The sequence below is a fragment of the Ahaetulla prasina genome, chromosome 8 (assembly GCF_028640845.1).
Source record: "Ahaetulla prasina isolate Xishuangbanna chromosome 8, ASM2864084v1, whole genome shotgun sequence".
Lineage (NCBI taxonomy): Eukaryota > Metazoa > Chordata > Lepidosauria > Squamata > Colubridae > Ahaetulla > Ahaetulla prasina.
This window is the reverse complement of record NC_080546.1, coordinates 13,185,217-13,205,159: the sequence shown is the minus strand read 5'-3', so window position 1 is coordinate 13,205,159 and position 19,943 is coordinate 13,185,217. Positions and strand designations below refer to the sequence as shown.

The 19,943-nt window shown below is 43.9% G+C and overlaps 1 protein-coding gene across 2 annotated transcripts in view; it reads right to left on the bottom strand.

Moving 5' to 3' along the window:
• Nucleotides 1-2,482: 2,482 nt before the first annotated feature.
• Nucleotides 2,483-19,943, bottom strand: part of BMP3 (bone morphogenetic protein 3) — a 49,510-nt gene continuing 32,049 nt past the window's right edge. Inside the window, exons 2-3 of one of the 2 annotated variants that reach the window (XM_058193330.1) lie at nt 16,863-17,744; nt 2,483-4,744 (exon numbers count right to left, since the gene is read on the bottom strand). In XM_058193330.1, coding sequence (XP_058049313.1) covers nt 4,617-4,744; nt 16,863-17,744 — 1,010 coding nt within the window. In that variant the 3' untranslated portion in view covers nt 2,483-4,616. Of the gene's footprint in view, nt 4,745-16,836; nt 17,745-19,943 lie in introns of both variants that reach the window. The other variant, XM_058193329.1, reaches the window with a different exon arrangement.

The window sequence follows — 19,943 nt, the reverse complement described above, 5'->3', positions numbered from 1 at the left end:
ACCCCTCTGGGAGCAAAAATGGGCCATGGGGGAGACGCGCTGCTTCCCCCGCACCCCGTTTTGGGCCTTCAAGGCCTCCCTGAAGCCTCATGGGAGGAAAAATCGGCCGCGGGGGATGCACACCACACCACCCCAAGCAACATTTTGGACCTAGGAGGCCTCCCTGAACTTACCTGGGAGCTTAAATGGAGCAGATGTGGACTCCTGGAAGGGACGGGTTGGGGAGGGGCAGGACCAGCTAGCAATTTAACTACGAATTTGCCCGATCAGCCCGAACCGGCTGAATCCCACCACTGGATCTGGCCCTTCAGGCCACCCTGGAGATAGTGAAGGATTGGCCTGCGGTGCCTCTGCCAGTGAAAATGTTTTGCCCTCCCAAACTGTTTTCACTGGCAGAGGGTTGCAGGAGGCCATTGCATCTGGAAATGGAGCTTGGGAGCTCGTTTTCACTGGCAGATCACTTGGGCTGCCACAGGTACCCCCCAACATGAGTGACGTCGAGCTGGCCATGCCCATCCTGGCCCCCCCAAGATCAAACACAACCCTGATATGACCCTCAGTGAAATCGAGTTTTGATACCCCTGCCTTAAAGTTTACATCAGAGCCCTCTTTATGTAGGGAAACTGGATTGTTTTGTGGTACATGATCACCATGAAGGCAGTAAATTGTGAGCTTGTGATGCAATCAAGGAATATGATGGCCTCCAGAGCATTTTTGTGCCAATGAAAAATGAGGGTGAAAGGCAGGGTCATTGCCCGTCAACTGCTGTCTCGTTTTCTGTTCTCTAGATTGCAATTCAATCTACCTGGAGGAACAAGGGGGTTAGGAGTAGCATTGTGTAAAAGAAGAGAGAGTGGAGAGTCTGGAGTTAAGAGAGTCTGGAGTCCTTATGTTGCCACAAGCAATCCAAGTCCAGCCTCCCTTAAATGCCGTTAACTTTTTATCTCGCACCAATTTACTAATAGTTCTTAGTTGACGAGAAGATTCTTGTGTATAGACTTGAGCAATAAATCTTCTGAATTGTAGCTTAACATATAAACCTGTTTTTTCACACTTGACCAGAGTTGGAGGGGACCTTGGAAGTCATCTAGTCCAACCCCCTGCTCATGTAGGAGACTTATAATAGGGATTTGAACCGTCAAACTGCTGACCTTTCTAATCGACAAGCTCAGTGTCTTAGCCACTGAGCCACCTAGCCAGGCTAATGCAACCACTTAGAGAAGGTTATAAAGCACTGTGAAGCGGTATATAAGTCTAAGTGCTATTGCTATTTATCCCAGTAGTTACATACCAACCAACCAACTAACCCCAGATAATGACTTAAAGCAGGAAGTAATGTTTTCTTTACCCTCTGTGCACGCATGTGACACGTGCAGGAAAGTGATGTGACACGCACGTGTGGGGTTCATACACTTCTGAGCTGGTAAGGAAGGTAAGTAGATTTCACCCCTGACTTAAAGGAAACCCTCATTTACAAACCCAGGAAAAGAGATAGAGTAATAAGAATGAGTCGAGTGTGAACTGGGCTCAGTAAATCACGCCAAGTGTGACTCCAGTAAATTCACCAAGTAAATCTTCACGGTGTGTTTTCACTGGGTGTGGAAAAACCAATCTTTAAAAAGGGTATATAAAAAGTCATGCATGACTTTGTACTCTTGTTTCTATATATGCAAATATATAATTGGCAAATATACATAAGCAGATATATTCACAAGATATTCATGTTATAGTGTTCATGTTTATCTATGTGGCTTCTGATATATGCATTGCAATAATGTTTTTTTTTCTTTTTAAATTTTGATTTCTACTCTGGAGGGAGGAGTATGAGAAGATGGAGAAATACCAGGGCTTGAAGGAGGAACTCCACTGCATACTTCCCTCCATGTGGATGTAGTTCCGTTGAGGACTACACGTTGAGTGCGGTTGGTCAGCCAGTTACGAATCCATCTGGTGGTGGTGCTGTCTAACCCACATTTTTCTACTTTATCTAGTAGTAGGTTACGGTCTACTTTATCAAATGCTTTGCTGAAGTCCAAGTAAACTTCCACATCCCATTTTTTAACAACTGCGGATTGCAGTGATTTTGTAACAAATATTTTTCGTGGTTACTAGAAAATAAACAAGAATCCTGAACATCATGCATGCTATGTTGCTTTTGAAAAGCATAACCTTGTACGCAATAATATGCAGTGGGGGGGAAAAGCATTGTTAACTAAAGGAGAGCAACAAACAAATCAGACAAGCTTATATATTAGTAGTGAAAATATCCTTGTTTGTGATTTGGGATATACACATTTACTTTTGAAGGCAGATATATAGATATATATATTTTTCAAAATTAATATAAAAACTGCTGTGTGTTTTAAGAGTACTAAAATGCAGAAATTAATTAACATATGCATTAGAAATAAATTAAATGCATTGATAAAAAGCTTCTTTCCATATACAAATATCCTTTGGCTTTTTAAAAACTATACTGATGCCAACTGTACAAGCATTTATTCCTAAACAAAAAAAAAATGTACAAAAGTCTTATTTCATTATTTATATACATTTTACATAGACAAGGAGGCGGTAAGATTAATAACAAATGAATTGGTTGTTCATTAAGACAGTATTCAACCATTTGAATCTGCAACTCGCCTCTCTAGAAATTAAAGCTGGAAAACCCCATTTGCACTGCTACAGTTTTGCCTGAATGCAAGAAAATTGTCCCAGGCTTTCAGCAGAGTATGGAAGGCACTTTCCATCTCCTGTAAGATGCAGAAGATGCAGGGGTCGATTTGAACCCAGATCCTAACCTTTCCAAATGATCTAGGGCAGGGGCCTCCAAACCTGGCAACTTTTAAGACTTGCGGACTTCAACACCCAGAGTTCCTGGGCCAGAAATGGTCAACAAGTCTTAAAGTTGCCAACTTTGAAGACCCAAGATCTACGTTCTACATAGTTATGCATGTTGTCATTGAGATGTGAGTGAGTGTGTGTGTGTGTGTATGTGTGCGTGCGTGAAAATGTCAAGATGGCTGTTAGGACAAGTTTGAAGCCCCACCCCTTTTAAATGTGTTCTGCATGCACGATGCATGTAAAAAAGAGGACAAGTGTTGGAAAATTGCCCGTTAGCCTGGAAGGAGGGGGTCAAGTGAGAGCTTAGCTTGGAATCCTTGCATGGCCGCAAGCATGCAAGTTTGACCTCCCCCAAGATCTTTGAAGCTTTATTTGGTCATTCCTGCAAATGCAACCCTGTCTTGGGAGATTCTTGTAATGTATGTGGCAAACTATAAAGCTACTGGCTTTGGCTTTGCATGACAAGTGATGGCTGCTTGCTTCTAATAGCTATGCTTCTATTGCGATTGCCATTTTCACTTTCCTGCTTTCTGCCACACGTATGTATTCTGTATATTGGCACAACTGCCTCTAACTACCAGGGGTGGCTGCATTTTCACACTGAAATAGATTCTGAGAGCTAAGCTGAGTTCATACATCTTGCTAAGCCATGGTTTAACCATAGTTCATTAAATACATTACAATTCACCTAGCTTATATAGCCACAGACCATCTTCACAAACTCCAGTGGCCGAGTTCAGGCAACATGTTGAAATCAACCCATTAAATCAAGGAATGGCCTTTCAACTTTGATGATCCGGGGCCTAGTTAAGAACGTTATCAGCTCCCTTCCCAAATGGGTCACGCATTAAACATATTCGTTATATTTTCTTTAATCCTTTTGTAGTTTGTAGAGATCGTCACCCAATTCCCATTGTGAAATGGTTATTAAAATTATAGGCTACCCTAATTGACTGGCAAAACCAAAATTTGAAACTCTACCCCCTTTATCACTTCTTTCTGGTATTCAGTACGGAGATCAAGATTTTATAACCAAGAGAGGTGTGTAAGGTTAACCCGATCTTTACTAAATAAGCACCAGAAACATATTTCTGCTTTCAGATAAAAAAGTCCCTATTATTTTAAGAATGAAAGCCCTTGCTTTTTTTGTGAGGGGTGGAGCAAAACACTACTGACATGTTATGCTAGGGAAACCAACAGGTTAGATTTTTTTAAAAAAAAGAATATTTGAAACTTTGAAATATGAGAAGTAGGATCTTATTAGCTTATGGTATATTTTGAGTCTTCTTATAACCTAAAGTGGAAAGCTTAGCTTCAAAAGCACAATATGTATATTAAAATCTCCTTCACCATTACATTCTGGAAGAACGGATTGGGGAAAACCAGCAGCTTGGGTGAACGGTCTTCAAACACAGCATAAAAACGTAGATTGTGTTTTCCTGCTCATCTTCAGTTCCGGATGGAATTCTTTCCAGTTCTCATTTTCCTATCTTCCCCAACCCACACGTTATTTGCCCCTGTGGTGAGCTTTCAAAACTTCCTTCTCTATGCTCCCAGTAGGAAAATTACCGTTGGGGAAACCTATTCCATGTTCCTTCTCAGCTCTTGCTTACTCATCTGCTCGTAAAACTGGACAACAATATGCTTTCGTAAATGGAAAGAGGAGAGGTTTATGAAGCAACGAAAGTCGCCGTGGAAAGTGGTGAGGTTATCTGCAGGCACAGGATTCCACTGTCATATTTGGATACACTTTGAGGACCACGTTTTTGTTTTCATCGAAGAATAAAATGCTGAGCGATGTCATCTTGTCCGGAACACAGCAAGGCTCCGGGATGCCAGAGACGACCCCTACGGCTCTTACAATGCTCTGAATGGTCGCATGGTTGGAGGGCTTCAGGGCCTGTAGAAAAGGAGGAGAAATAAGAAAACTCAATACGTGACTGTAACTTTGTTGCTTGTATCCTTACGATTTATATTGATATTGATTGTTTCCTAGTATGATTCTATTGCTTATTTGTACCCTATGATTATCATTAAGTGTTGTATCTTATGATTCTTGATGACTGTATCTTTTCTTTTATGTACACTGAAAGCATATGCACCAAGACAAATTCCCTGTGTGTCCAATCACACTTGGCCAATAAAAAATTCTATTCTGTTCTGTTCTGTTCTGTTCTGTTCCGTCCCGTCCCATCCCGTCCTATTCTAATCCTATCCTATCCTTATTCTATTCTATTCTGTCCTGTCCTGTCCTGTCCTATTCTAATTCTATCCTATCTTTATTCTATTCTATTCTATTCTGTTCTGTTCTGTTCTGTTCTCTTCTGTTCTGTTCTGTTCTGTTCTTTTCTGTCCTGTCCTGTCCTATTCTAATTCTATCCAATCTTTGTCCTGTCCTGTCCTGTCCTGTCCTATTCTATTCTATTCTATTCTACTCTTCTCTATTCTAACAGGGTAGAAAACATCTGGTTCTTCAAAGCAATGAATTATGGACAGATGTCTACAGGTAGTCCTCGACTTACAACAGTTCATTTAGTGACCATCCAAAGTTACAATGGCATTGAAAAAAGGGACTTATGACCATTTTTCACTTACAACAGTTGTCACGTCCCTGAGGTCAAGTGATCAAAAATTCGGACACTTGTCATTTATGACAGTCGCAGTGTCCTTTTGCGACCTTCTGACAAGCAAATTCAATGGGGAAGCCAGATTCACTTAACAACCATGTTACTAACAACAACTGCAGTGATTCACCTAACAACCATGGCAAGAAAGAAAGGTTGTAAAATGGGGTGAAATTCACTTAACAAGTGTCTCACTTAACAACAGAAATCTTGGGCTCAATTGTGGTTGTAGATCGAGGACTACTGTACTGCAAATGTAAGTGATTACCGATTCAGCTGGGAAACTCCACTTTCCCAGAGCAATGTTTTTCTTCAACCTCAGCCACTTGGAAGATATATGGACTTCAGTTTCCAAAATTGTCACAGACAGTATGCTGGGCTGGAGAATTATGGAAGGTTGTAGTCCACACATCTTAAATCTGCTGAGGTTGAGAAACACTGACCTAGAGGTAGAACTGAAAGCAATGGGACCAAGGTTGGAGACCCCAAGGTTGGTCTCTGAATCCCTGAAGAATAAAAATCAGATCCCACAAATAGTTGTTTAGAGCAGGGCTCTCCAACCTTGGCAACTTTAAGACTTGTGGACTTCAACTCCCAGAGTTCCTCAGCTGGCAAAGCTTGACACCCCTGATCCACAGTTAGGACACCTCCTAGCAATGGGGTAGCAGTGCCGTTTCCTTATATTACCTGTGGTCTTTCGGGTGCACTTCAATGTGTTGGTTACTACCTTTAAAGCGCTCCATGGCTTAGGGCCGGGTTACTTACGGGACCGCCTACTGCTACCGATTGCCTCCCACCGACCCGTGCGCTCTCACAGAGAGGGACTCTTCAGGGTGCCGTCCACCAAGCAATGTCGGCTGGCGGCCCCCAGGGGAAGGGCCTTCTCTGTGGGGGCTCCCACCCTCTGGAATGAACTTCCCCCAGGACTCCGTCAACTGCCTGACCTTCGGACCTTTCGCTGCGAGTTGAAGACATATCTATTTATTCGCGCGGGACTGGCATAGAAGTTTTAGTAGTTTTTAATATTTGGATTTAAATTTTATTGGGTTTTATGGTTTTAAATGGATTTTAATTTGGCCTTATATTTAATAAGTTTTTTAATTACTGTTTTTATTGCGCACTTTTTACTGTTTTATCTGGCTGTGAACCGCCCTGAGTCCTTTGGGAGAAGGGCGGTATAAAAATTTAATAAATAAATAAATAAATAAAATAAATTTTGAAGGAAGCAAAGACAGCTTCCAGATCAGGGGTCTCCAATCTTGGTCCCTTTAAGACTTGTGGACTTCAACTCCCAGCGTCCAGAATCAGAGAGCAAAGCTGGCTGAGGAACTCTGGGAGCTGAAGTCCACAAGTCTTAAAGGGACCAAGGTTGGAGACCCCTGCTCCAGATGATTTTCATTAATGGTAATTCCATGGAGAGATCTAGAGTCCAGCGTTCCGTATGATGAGAAAGTTGCTTCTCCAAAATCTGTCTATTCTGTCTTCTTCCCCATTTCAGACCCACGAGCTGGCCTTCAGCCAGTGGATTCACGGCTCTTACCAGTCCTGGCAGAGAAATCGCAGCTGCCTGCCAAAGTTCAAACAAATGACTCACGTAGCAAGACTTTTGGTTACCACCTTTAAAGCGCTCCATGGCTTAGGACCCGGGTACTTACGGGACCGCCTGCTGTTACCTTATGCCTCCCACCGACCGGTACGCTCTCACAGAGAAGGTCTCCTCAGGGTGCCGTCCGCCAAACAATGTCGGCTGGCGGCCCCCAGGAGTAGGGCCTTCTCTGTGGGAGCACCGACGCTCTGGAACGAACTCCCCCCTGGCCTACGCCAAGTGCCTGATCTTCGGACCTTTCGCCGTGAGCTAAAAACATACTTATTTATTCAAGCTGGACTGGCATAATGGTTTTTTAACATTTTAAATTGGGCTTTATTGTGGTGGGGTTTTAAATTTTTTAAATTTTAAATTTAAATTTTTATACATTGGCCTTTTTGTAATATGCTTTATTTTAATTGGGATTTTAATTGTATATATATTGTGTTTTATTTAGGCTGTACACCGCCCTGAGTCCTTCGGGAGAAGGGCGGTATAAAAATTTGATAAATAAATAAATAAATAAACTTTCAGCTCTTTTTGAAATGGTTCAGCTAAACTTTTGCTTCCCGTGGAGTGAGAGCAGTCCCAAAGCTCCTTATATATCCTGTTGGGTGGGGCTCCTGTCCCCCCTTCCCTTTGATGACGCCGCCTCTCTAATCTTCTGAAGATTATTGATAATAATCTTCTTGATTATTATTATCAGCTGGGTCTGAAGGCGTAGCCTGGGGAAGGGAGGAATCAGGGGATGACGGCCTCATTACGTCCTCCGACTAGTCTGGTTCTGGCTCCTGGAGCCGGGCCAAAGGAATCGGTGCTCCTGAGGTAAGCCTTACCAGCCCTTTCCCCTCACTCTCGGAGTCACTTTCGGGCATGGGGCCAGGTTCGGGGGCTGGAGTCACAACACTGTCTTGGATTCTGGAACCAATTCTGAATTTATTTTTCTGCTTTTGTGATCCCATATGAAAAGCTGCATCCAAAAGAACTGCTATCATATAATGTTTAGGATGATCCACCATGGTATTATTTGGAAGTAGCTATTCCTCAATTCCCTTGGAACATACGACCAGCATTAGCCAAAAATGGCATCTGCTGAGGCTTCAAAAATATTACAGGTAGTCCTCGACTTACAGCAGTTTCATTTAGAGACCATTTGAAGTTATGACGTCACTGAGAAAAGTGACTTACGAATGTTTTTCACACTTATGACTGTTGCAGCATCCCCATGGTCAACTGATCAAAATTCAGACATTTGGCAACTGACTCATGTTTATGACGGCTGCAGTGTCCTGGGGTCACACGATCCCCTTTTGCGACCTTCCGACCAGCAAAATCAACGGGGAAGTCAGATTAACAAACATGTTACTAACTGTAATGATTCACTCAACAACTATGACAAGGAAGGTCATAAAATGGGGCAAAGCTCATTTAACTGTCTCGCTTAACAACAGAAATTCCGCGCTCAATTGTGGTCGTAAATTGAGGATTACCTGCAATGCTAGCATCTGCCTCCTCATATTCCCACTTACCCCCAACTAGCCTCCTATTCCCCCAAAATCAACCCATGTCCTTTTCTGGGGTGTCGCGGACTGATGGGTGGCCTCTTATGATCGTTCAGAAAGTTAGAAGAATTTTGACACCGAGAAGAAATGCCCAGATGCTCTCAGAATTATCATTTGGATAAGGTTTTAAGTTAAACTGAAACATCTTTTCTCTTTCAAACATTCTGTTGATGAGACTATTTTTTTCCTCCCCCAAAATTTTTTCTCTCCTGAGATTTCATTAAAGAGTTGAGAAGCCAGAATTTGCAGATTACGGAAGAAACAATAAGAACAGGACATTTGCAGATTTACGGAAAAGAACAAAATAACAGAGTTGGAAGGGAGTGTTGTGACTCCAGCCCCCGAACCTGGCCCCATGCCCAAAAATGACTCCGAGAGTGAGGGAGAAGGGCCGGTAAGGCTTACCTCGGGAGCACCGATTCCTTTGGCCCAGCTCCAGGAGCCAGAACCAGACCAGTCGGAGGACGTAATGAGGCCGTCATCCCCTCATTCCTCCCTTCCCCAGGCTACGCCTTCAGACCCAGCTGATAATAATAATCAAGCTTGGCTTGACCCGCACTTCAGAAGATTAGAGAGGTGGCATCATCAAAAGGAAGGGTGGGGCAGGAGCCCCACCCAACAGGATATATAAGGAGCTTTGGGACTGCTCTCACTCCACGGGAAGCAAATGTTTAACTGAACTGTTTCAAAAAGAGCTGAAAATCTTGCTACGTGAGTCATTTGTTTGAACTTTGGCAGGCAGCTGCGATTTCTCTGCCAGGACTGATAAGAGCCGTGAATTCACTGGCTGAAAACCAGCTCGTTAATCCGAAGTGGGGAAGGAGACAGAACAGGGAGCTTGGAGGTCTTCTAGTCTGCTCAGGCAGGAAATCCTAAAACCATTTCAGACAAATGCTTGTCCAATTTCTTCTTAAAAACTTCCAGTGTTGGAACCGTCACTACTTCTGGAGGCAAGCAATTTCACTGATTAATTGTTCTACCTACTTAATTAACTTGACTTTATCCCAAAAGCACCACGTTAATTCCTCAAGAATTTCTCAGAAAATCCTCTTCTTTAAAAAGACATTTTGAAAGCAAATTGACTTTTATTATATTGAAAGAAGCCTACTATGGCGGAAAAATGATTAGGAAATTTTCTGCCTGGAGCTGTTTTTGCTGTTATTCAAAAAGTCACAATAATGTGACATGCCATTTGGCCTCCTAAAAAACGAACTTAGTATAGATTTGTAAAACGGCAATTTGCTTGGTTGCCTCTGCTTCCCTTGAATCACATCTCACTGACCAAGATTTTGTGTAAATAAATTGTCAGTATAACTGCAGATGACTAATACAGTCGGAACAGATGGGGTGAAAAAAAACAGATTACTATTATTTGCGAAATGTATTTGCAAACTTGAACTAATGTGCTTATTAACAAAATAGTTTATTTAATACAAACATGTTATTGAAAGGGGGAGGTTGTTGTAATAAAACAAATAACAGAACTGAAAGAATTCCTGAAGAATTTCAAACATTTGAAATTTTGACAGGCTCTAAGAATTAGGATTAGAAGTAGTCCTTGACTTACAACAGTTCGTTTACTGACTGTTCGAAGTTACAACAGCGCTGAAAAAAGTAACTTAAGACCAAGTTCAAACTTAAAATTGTTACAGCACCCTAGTCAGGGGTGAAATGCTCCCGGTTTGGACCAGATCAGCTGATCCGGTAGTGATGGCGGTGGGTGGTTTGGAGAACCGGTAGCAAAATCCCTGCCCCTCCCGCCCATGCCCACCCAATGCCTGATCACCCGCTTCCCCGCTTGCCACTTCTTTTTAAAAATGTTTTTAAAAGGTTAAAAAAAAGGCTCTGGATGATCCCAGCTGAGCTGCCTGATCATCAGAGCCTTTTTTTTTTCTTTTAAAAGCATTTTTTTACAACCCATTCGGCCGAATAGGTTGTAAAAAAATGCTTTCAAAAGGTAAAAAAAAAAGGCTCTGGATGATCCCAGCTGAGCTGCCTGATCATCAGAGCCTTTTTTTTCCTTTTAAAAGCATTTTTTTTACAACCTATTCAGCTGAATAGGTTGTAAAAAAATGCTTTTAAAAGGAAAAAAAAAGATCGCACGCCACAGCTGATCACAACCCCCCCCGCTCCTTTTACTTACCCCATGCCTCCTTTTGGTGTGCACCTTACATTTGCACACACACCTTACATACACGCACAGCCAGAGAACCAGTAGTAAACCAGTTCAGATTTCACCACTAATCCTCGTGATCACGAGATCAAAAATTCAGATGCTTGACAACTGACTCATATTTATAAATGCTGCAGTGTGTTCCAGGGAAAACCGCCATAAACGTAATTTGGGGGAAAGTGCAAATAAAAAGAGAAACAGCAGCAGAAAAATGGTTGTGGGAAATGTGACATCAGCTGCATGAGTGAACGGTCATGACAGTACTGATTATGTTTTGGTTTAATGTTGTTATTATGCAATATTCTCAATGACCGAGTCGTTAAAAATAATTGTTAGCTGCCTGAAAAGCTTCGTGAAAGGTCATAAAATGGCGGAGGAAGATAAAACAAATGTCAGTAAATATTCAGACAGACATCCTGCTGTCACAAGTCCATGCAAGCTGGGGAAAATTCTTTCCAAGGCAACTGTCCATCTAGCCCTGAGAAAAGACAGGTCCTAAAATAAGGTGGACATTCAAAATGAAAATCTTGCCCTCCCCACCATTTAAACTCAGCGGTCTCCTACTATCGTCTAGTACAGGGGTGCCTAACTAGATTTCTTGGAGGGCTGGATCAGCATTGGAGTTGTCCTCTGCTGGCCGGCCTGGGGATGGGGGGTGAGAGCTGGGGAGAGAAGGGACGCCACATTTGGAGTGTTAAAAAAGAGGATTTTCTTTGTATTGCACCCAGTGGTAAACAACCCCCCCTCTTTTTTCCCCCTTTAAACTACTATTACCAAAAGGGAGTTGGAAGTCAACGCCTTTTCTTTCTTTTTCCCTTCTTCACAACCTCAGTTGTGGTTGAGCACACATAAGCACTCAGGTTCAGCTTGATTCCTAGATGCTCAAGAAGGATTGTTCTATAACAGTGATGGCTAATCTTTTTGTTGTTGCGTGCCGAAAGCGCCTCATAATGCAATGCGTGTGTGATGCCCTGTGCTCCGCCCCCTGCGCATGCACACATGACACCCCCCGTGCATATGCACAGCTCTCCCCATGCCCTGTTTTGGCCCTAGTAGGCCTCCCTGCACCTATGTTCTGTCCCCCCCCACACCTCAGTCCGGGAGGCACGAGCGATGATTTAATTAGCTGGCAATTCAGTCCACGGCAGTATCAGCTCAGGCAGCAACCTAGCGAGCGTCTGCCAAGCTTCTCTGTTATCTTTTCTTGATGCCGGTGAGTCAACCAGGAACAAACAATACTTCAGCTCAAGTTTTCTCTAAGCAGTTGATTTGTTCACCACGGAGTAGCATAGCAGCCCCTGCTGCTTTTATACCCTGTGGGGTGTGGCTCCGTGACTCAGCACTTCCTAGGCCTGCCCCACCCCTGCTTCTGTTGTTCCCGCCTCTCCTGTCTACGAAACCTAGGGTCCAACCAGGACTGATTGTCCTCAGCTGGGTCTGGGAGCATTGCCTGGGCGGGGGGAGATACAGGAGACAGAGGCCTCGTTATTTCTTCCACCTGGCCTGCCTCTGGCTCCTGGAGCTGAGCCAGGGAAGCCAGCCCTGCAGAAGGGAGCCCTGATGGCCCTTCTCCCTCACTCTCTGAGTCACTCTCTGGCAGGGGTCCAGGCCAGGCCTGGGGGGGGGGGCTGAAGCCACAACAACCTATAACCCATAATGTGCACCCCCTCCACAGATGCACCCTGCCCTCCAAATCAACTGGCAGGTGGTAGGCACGCACACATGCACGGTGGAACTGAGCTGGGGCAACGACTCATGTGCCTGCAGAGAGGGCTCTGCATGCTACCTGTGGCACCCGTGCCATAGGTTCGCCATCACGGTTCTATAAGCTTACTTTTCTTCATAACAAAGGTCTTTGCCTATTTTAATTTCAGGGATTTCTTCCTGCAGCTGGAAACATAAGGTATTAAATTTAGAAGTTTTTTTTCATGATCTGAAGCTCCCTTCTTGCAAAAGCTTCATTTGTGAATTATTACCAGGGGTGTCAAACTCAAGGCCTGGGAGCTGGATCAGGCCCACGGGGTGCTCAGATCGGGCCCATGGAAATTGCAGAGGACTGGCCCGCGGAGCCCTTGGCAGGGTGCTGCAGGAGGCCATCCAGGTCCCTGCACCCCGTTTTGGCCAGAAGGGTGCCACAGGACCCCGTTCAGGCTGAAAACTCTATAGAGTGCCACTCAGCTTTGTGCTGCTCTTCGTGTCACTCAGCTTCCAAACACTGCCTCTCACATCCGCTGCGATTCGGAAGCCGTTCTTCAGAACGTGCAGGAGTGCAAACACAGCCTGTCAACAACTCATTAAGATACCTGCCTGCATTGCAGAGGCTCTCTTTCAAACGGTACCTGAAGCATTGCATTGGGTGTTCTATGCACTGAGTTTAATATTCACTAACATTCGTTGGCTTCACTGGAACGTTAGCAAGCCTGCAGTGAAATTGAATATATATACATATATTGGTGACTATACATCAGGGACTATACATCAAACTCAATTTCACTGAGGGCCACATGAGTGTTTGACCTCGGGGGTGGGCATGGCCGGCTCAACATCACTCATGTCGGGGGCACCAGTGGCAGCCTGAGGGCTCTGCCAGCGAAAACAGGCTCCCAAGCTCTGTTTTCAGCTGCGATGGCCTCCTGCAACCCTCTGCCAACAAAAACAAAGCTCCATTTTTGCTGGCAAAGGCACCGTGGGCCTGTCCGCTGTTTCCAGGGCAGCCCCGCAGCAATGTTGGGTTTCAAATTTTTTTACTACCGGTTCTGTGGGTGTGGCTTAGTGGGCGTGGCATGACTTGGTGGGTGTGGCTTGGTGGCTGTGACAGGGGAAGGTTACTGCAAAATCCCCATTTCCTCCCAATCAGCTGGGACTCGGGAGGCAGAGAATAGATGGGGGCGGGGCCAGTCAGAATTTTTACTACCGGTTCTCCGAATTACTCAAAATTTCCGCTACCGGTTCTCCAGAAGTGGTCAGAACCTGTTGAAACTCACCTCTGCCCCATGGGCTAGATCTAAGCACCCTGCGGGCCACATCCGGCCTCTGGGCCTTGAGTTTGACACCCCTGCTATACAAGCTCAGTGTACCTTTGCATGGACGTGCCTGGTTGAATGTGTGGATCTGGAGAAGGGAAGGAACATATAAAGCACTGACATAATCCCAACGTTAACCACTATGGCAAATGCCAGTACGTAGAAATACAACGAAACTGCCTAACGTGAGGCTACAAACAACCTCCAAATGTTCCCACCAAATTGTGATTATTTTTTTTTAATGTGACAGAGGAGGAAAATGACAAATTAGGGTGGGCCATCAATGCAGTTCATTACTTTCATGCAATTTGAATGGTATCTAGTGTATTCTTCTACAGATAGAATAGAATAGAATAGAATAGAATAGAATAGAATAGAATAGAATAGAATAGAATAGAATAGAATAGAATAGAATAGAACAGAATAGAATTTATTGGCCAAGTGTGATTGGACACACAAGGAATTTGTTTTGGTGCATATGCTCTCAGTGTACATAAAAGAAAAAAAAAACCTTAATCAAAGGTACAACATTTACAACACAAATGATAGTCATAGGTTGCAATTTAACCCTTAATGATAGCAACAAAAAGTTACAGTCATACAGTCATAAGTGGAAAGAGATTGGTGATGAAAATGATGAGAAGATTAATAGTAGTGTAGATTTAGTAAATAGTTTGACAATGTTGAGGGAATTATTTGTTTAGCAGAGTGATGGCATCATCTTCTGATTACCTTCACTTAGCAACACTCCCCGAAGGTCATATGTGCTCCAAAACTAGTTGTGCACAACTGTCTACCCAAAGCAGTTGCTTGATTATGTTTTTTAAATGGTTGGCACAATGCTCACATTATGCAGGTGTCTTAAATGGCTTTTCAGACAGATCAGTTCCTTCAGGAATGTAAGTACATAGTTTGAATACATCTGAGAATCTCATCAGAGTTAGATGAATGCTATTAATGATTTGGATGCGTTCCTGATTTTAAAATCTTTCTGAAAAGCACGACTTGTAAACTTTGCTTAATTCTGGCCTTATGTGAAAATAATGACCCAGATGTGCAGCACTCAAAAAGAGCTGCAGTGGTTAGAATGCAGTAGTGCAGGCTACTTCTGCTGACTGCCTTGCAATTTGGCAGTTTGAATCTCACAGGCTCAAGGTTGACTCAGCCTTCCATCCTTCCGAGGTAGGTAAAATGGGTGGGTTTTTGAATGTGTTTAAATCTCCAGAAAGATTTATGAATTGTATGCTAGGATACTAAAGAAACTTGGTCAGGATCTGGTCGTGCCTGTCATTATCAATCCTGGATTATTTACTTATTAGAGTTTTATTCTGCCTTTATTGTTGGGGGCTATAGGCTGACTCTGTAAACCGCTTAGAGAGGGCTGGAAAGCACTAGGAAGCTGTATGCCCGTACGCTCACACAGAGAGGGACTTCTCAGGGTGCCATCCGCCAAGCAATGTCGGCTGGCGGCCCCCAGGGGAAGATCCTTCTCTGTGGGGGCTCCCACCCTCTGGAACGAACTTCCCCCGGGTTTACGCCAAATATCTGACCTTCGGACCTTCCGCCGCGAATTGAAAACACATCTATTTATTTGCGCGGGGCTGGCTTAAATTTTATTGGTTTTAAATTTTTTATCATTAATTTTAAGGGGTTTTTTAGTTTTATATATTTTAAAGTTTTTAGGCCAACTATATAATAAGTTTTTTAATTTGTATTTTAATTGTATATTGTACTGTTTGTTTTACCTTGGCTGTACACCGCCCTGAGTCCTTCGGGAGAAGGGCGGTATAAAAATCGAATAAATAATAATAATAATAATAATATATAAGTCTAAGTGCTACTGCTGTTGCTATTTTAGGAGTATTCAATGATTCTGACTTTATCCATTAATACCATCTAAATATCAAACTGGTGTTGGTTGCTGAGTGCATTTGAGATCACCTTAATACAGGTAGTCCTTTACTTACGACCACAATTGAGCCCACTGCTAAGCAAAACAGTTGTTAAATGACCCATTTTATGATCTTTCTTGCCACATTTGTTAAGTGAATCCCATTTGTTAAGTGTGAAAAATGGTCACAAGTCACTTTTTTCAATGCTGTTCTATGAACAGTCACTAAACAAATGGTTGTAAGTTGAGAACTACCTGTGAACTACCTCGTCAGCCGAGCTTTGTTGACATTGGAGGAAATGGAAGGACAGCAAGCCCTCGAGATATAAGAGAATCTGCATGGCATCTATTCAAAGGATTTGACTGAACTATTGTGCATAATCTAAACCAGGAGTCTCCAACCTTGGTCCCTTTAAGACTTGTGGACTTCAACTCCCAGAGTTCCTCAGCCAGCTTTGCTGGCTGAGGGACTCTGGGAGTTGAAGTCCATAAGTCTTAAAGGGACCAAGGTTGGAGACCCCTGATCTAAACCACTGAAAGTTGGTGTTGCAATTTAGCCCTCTGGATTCTCAGGGCCTGTGGCATCCTAAATCAACAGAGCATTTATTTTTGAGAACAGCGTATTTTAGGAACAAGCTGTAACTTTCCCAAAGAATTAAACATTATTATATTTTGAGAAACTGGACCCAAGGGATGAGATTAGGAGTGATTAACTAAATAGGCATTTTAAGAGTTCAGGCATCGTTATTATGCAGCAAGAAATTGACGGTGTCTCGGGATTTACTGTAAAATTTGATGCATTTCACCCCTGCGATTTTGTTTTTATAACCCTGCATCCACCAGTTTTGGCTTTGTGCTTAGTTACGACAGATCTCTCTTTATCCTATTTATCTACTAAATGGCCCATTTCCTGCATGCTGTACTGTAGTTTAATAACAAACAAGCTGGGTTGTTGTTTTTTTTAATTGATGCTTTTCAACAAAGCCACCTTTGGAGTGTTAACAGAGAGGATTTTCTTTGTATTGCACCCAGTGGCAAAGAAAAAAAAAACATAACTCTTTTTTTTTTCCTCCCTAAAAAAAAGAAGAAGAAGAAGAAGAAGAAGAAAGGTAAAATAAATAAGAGATACGGTACCTTTGGAATAGGGAACTGGCATTCACCTGAGCAATAGAAAGCATCAAAAGCTTTAGGAGAAATGATCCATTCGCTCCAGCCTATATCTGCAAAATCTACTTTGAGATAGCGCCTCGAGCAAGATCTTGGTTCATTCCACTGCTTCCGCCTGGCCTTTTTCAGGGTCTGCTCGTCGAACTGAAGGGTCTGGCTCTTCTGATGATTGTGTTTTCTGGGCTTTTTCTTACCCTTTGACCTTTCCGCCAGCCGTGGCTGCAGGGTTTTGTAGTGCTTCCTCTCCTCCCATCCGTCGTCCTCACTGTACTGATACTCAGCTCCTGGGAGTTCGTTGTTCTGCAAGGGCAGAAGGAAGCTGGTGGAACGCTTGGGCCGCTGTCCACTGAGGTCACTGATTGACTGGCTGTCCAGTTTGGGGAAAGTCCCAGGCGGTGGATTCCAATGACCTTGCAAGCTGGAAACCACACTTTCCGGTTCTGAAATGGCGGAGTCGTTGGCGTAGACCAGGATGTAGGGTTCATAGCTGAGATGCAGGCTCTTCCATGGAGGTTGGCCAAGGGAGGCCATCTGGACCCCGATCATGAGATGGTTGTGCTCCTTTGCTCGCCTCAAGTCCCAGGTGATGTTTTTGCATTGCCACAAATGGTCATCCTGCAAAGAAGCGGAGACGTTGACCACGTAACGGCCGAGGGTTCGTGACTGGTTTGTTGGTGATGGGAAACTCAAGAGCAAAAGCTTGATCTGTAGGTCCGGTTTCCTGAGGCCCAGAGAACAGCTGTTGTGTTGAGGGCAGTTGGTGCTGCCGTTCTGAAGATCTCCGACGTAGTAATGCAACAGAGCCGACAAGATATTTTCAGACTTCGTGAGGGAGGTGAGATTAAAAACATACACCTCTTTGTGGCCAAGTATCCCTAGAAAAACAAAAAGCAAAAACACTGACATCAGGCGAGTCCCCAAAAGCCCTTCCCCGTCTACCCCATTTCTCTCGTGCGTTTATTAAATCGGCTCACAGAATTTTGAGCCCGCTCCTGTCCTGTCACAATCACTTGCTACGCACGGACTGAGAGAGTGGTAAACCAAACTAGGTTTTGAAACAAACAGAATTTTCAAAAATAATTTGCACTATGGTGCAGGAACTCAAAAGACCTGCTAGGCCAGGGGTCTCCAACCTTGGCAACTTTAAGACTTGTGGACTTCAACTCCCAGAATTCCTCAGCCAGCATCAAGCACCCTTTCATGAAGGGTGCTTGATGCTCTATGAGCTTGCTTGTTTTCTGGCAGATGCTTCATTACCCAAACTAAGTAACATCAACAGTGCTGCACTGATGCACATCATCAATGCGCTGATGATGTTACCTAGTTTGGGTAATGAAACGTCTGCCAGAAAACAAGCAAGCTCAGAGAGCACCAAGGACCCCTCATGTCAACCCTGAGCTACAAATATTCTCCTTGGGACTACAGCAATAACAGCACTTAAACTTATATACCACTTTACAGCCCTCTCTAAATGGGGTTTGCAGAGTCAGCGTATTGCCCCCAACAATTTGGCTCCTCGTTTTACCCACCTGAGGGAAGGCTGGGTCAACCTTGAGCTTGGTGGGATTTGAACTGCCAAATTGCCAGCAGTCAGCAGAAGTAGCCTGCAGTACTGCATTCTACCCACCGCACCAATAGTGGGTTTCAAATTTTTTTACTACCGGTTCTGTGGATGTGGCTTGGTGGGCGTGGCATGGCATGGCTTGGTGGGCATGGAAGGGGAAGGATTCTACAAAAATCTCCATTCCCATCCCACTCCAGGGGAAGGATACTGTAAAATCTCCATTCCCTCCCCAATCCAGGGGAAGGTTTCTGCAAAATCCCCATTCCCTCCCAATCAGCTGGGACTTGGGAGGCAGAGAATAGAGGGGGATGGGGACAGTCAGAATTTTTACTACCGGTTGTCCGAACTACTCAAAATTTCCAGTACTGGTTCTCCAGAATTGGTCAGAACCTGCTGAAACCTACCTCTGCATTGCATCACCGAGGCTCGTACTATCATGCTACCATACTGTAAAAGGGTAATATCGCCCAGAGTTTGAGATAGAAGTTCTAGCTGGTGTTAAGGGAGTAACTGACCCCAAATGCAATATTATTCTAGAGCAGGGGTGGGCAATTAATTTTCCAAAGGAGCCACATGAGAAACTTAGACTGTTGTTGATGGCTGCTGTTGCCCCATACCTGCAACAATGCCCCACCCCTGGTGCCACCAATATTCCCAGCCGCCAATACTGGCAAAGGCTGGACTAGAAAGTCCCCTGGCCAGATGTGGCTCACAGGCTGTAAAATGCCTACTTCTGTTCTTAGAAGCACTATACTAGCTGCTCCCATGTTCAAAGTATTTTTTAATGATACATGAAGTCTTATATATAATTCAGGACCTGGTATCTAGCGAAGTCTTACTCCTTTTGGCACACACCCATCAACTAATATTTAATGGAGAAGGAAATGGACGAGATTCTCCGTGGAATGAGCTCTGCTAGCTATAAATTCAGCCTGTGATCCTCCTGGCATATTCATTTGATCAAAGAGGGACTGTAGTTGAGGGAGGAAGCAGAGGTGAAATTCAGCAGGTCCTGACGAACTGGTAGCAGAAATTTTGAGTAATTCGGAGAACTGGCAAATACCACCTCTGGCTGGCCCCAGAGTGGGGTGGGTGTGGAGATTTTGCAATATCTTTCCCCCAGGAGTGGGGAGGGAATGGGGATTTTGGAGTAACTTTCCCCTGCCACACCCACCAAGCCACGCCCACCAAGCCACACCACGCCCACAGAGCCGGTAGTAAAAAAAATTGAATTTCACTACTGGGAGGAAATGATGCCACCTTGAGGAATGGGGTGATGCCGCCAGCCTTGAAGAAAGTGTCGGCTCACCCCCTCCTCAATAAACCATTACTCAACTCAACCACTGTCATGGGGGAAGGATCAGCGTAGCGTATAAGTTCCAGTTCAGAAGATTTATCTTCCAATCCTATACACAATAATATAGTCAACTAAAGTTCAATATTAAATTGGCACCAGACAAAGGTCAACGTAATTCAAGAGAGGCCTCTGGTGGCTCAGCAGACTAAGTCT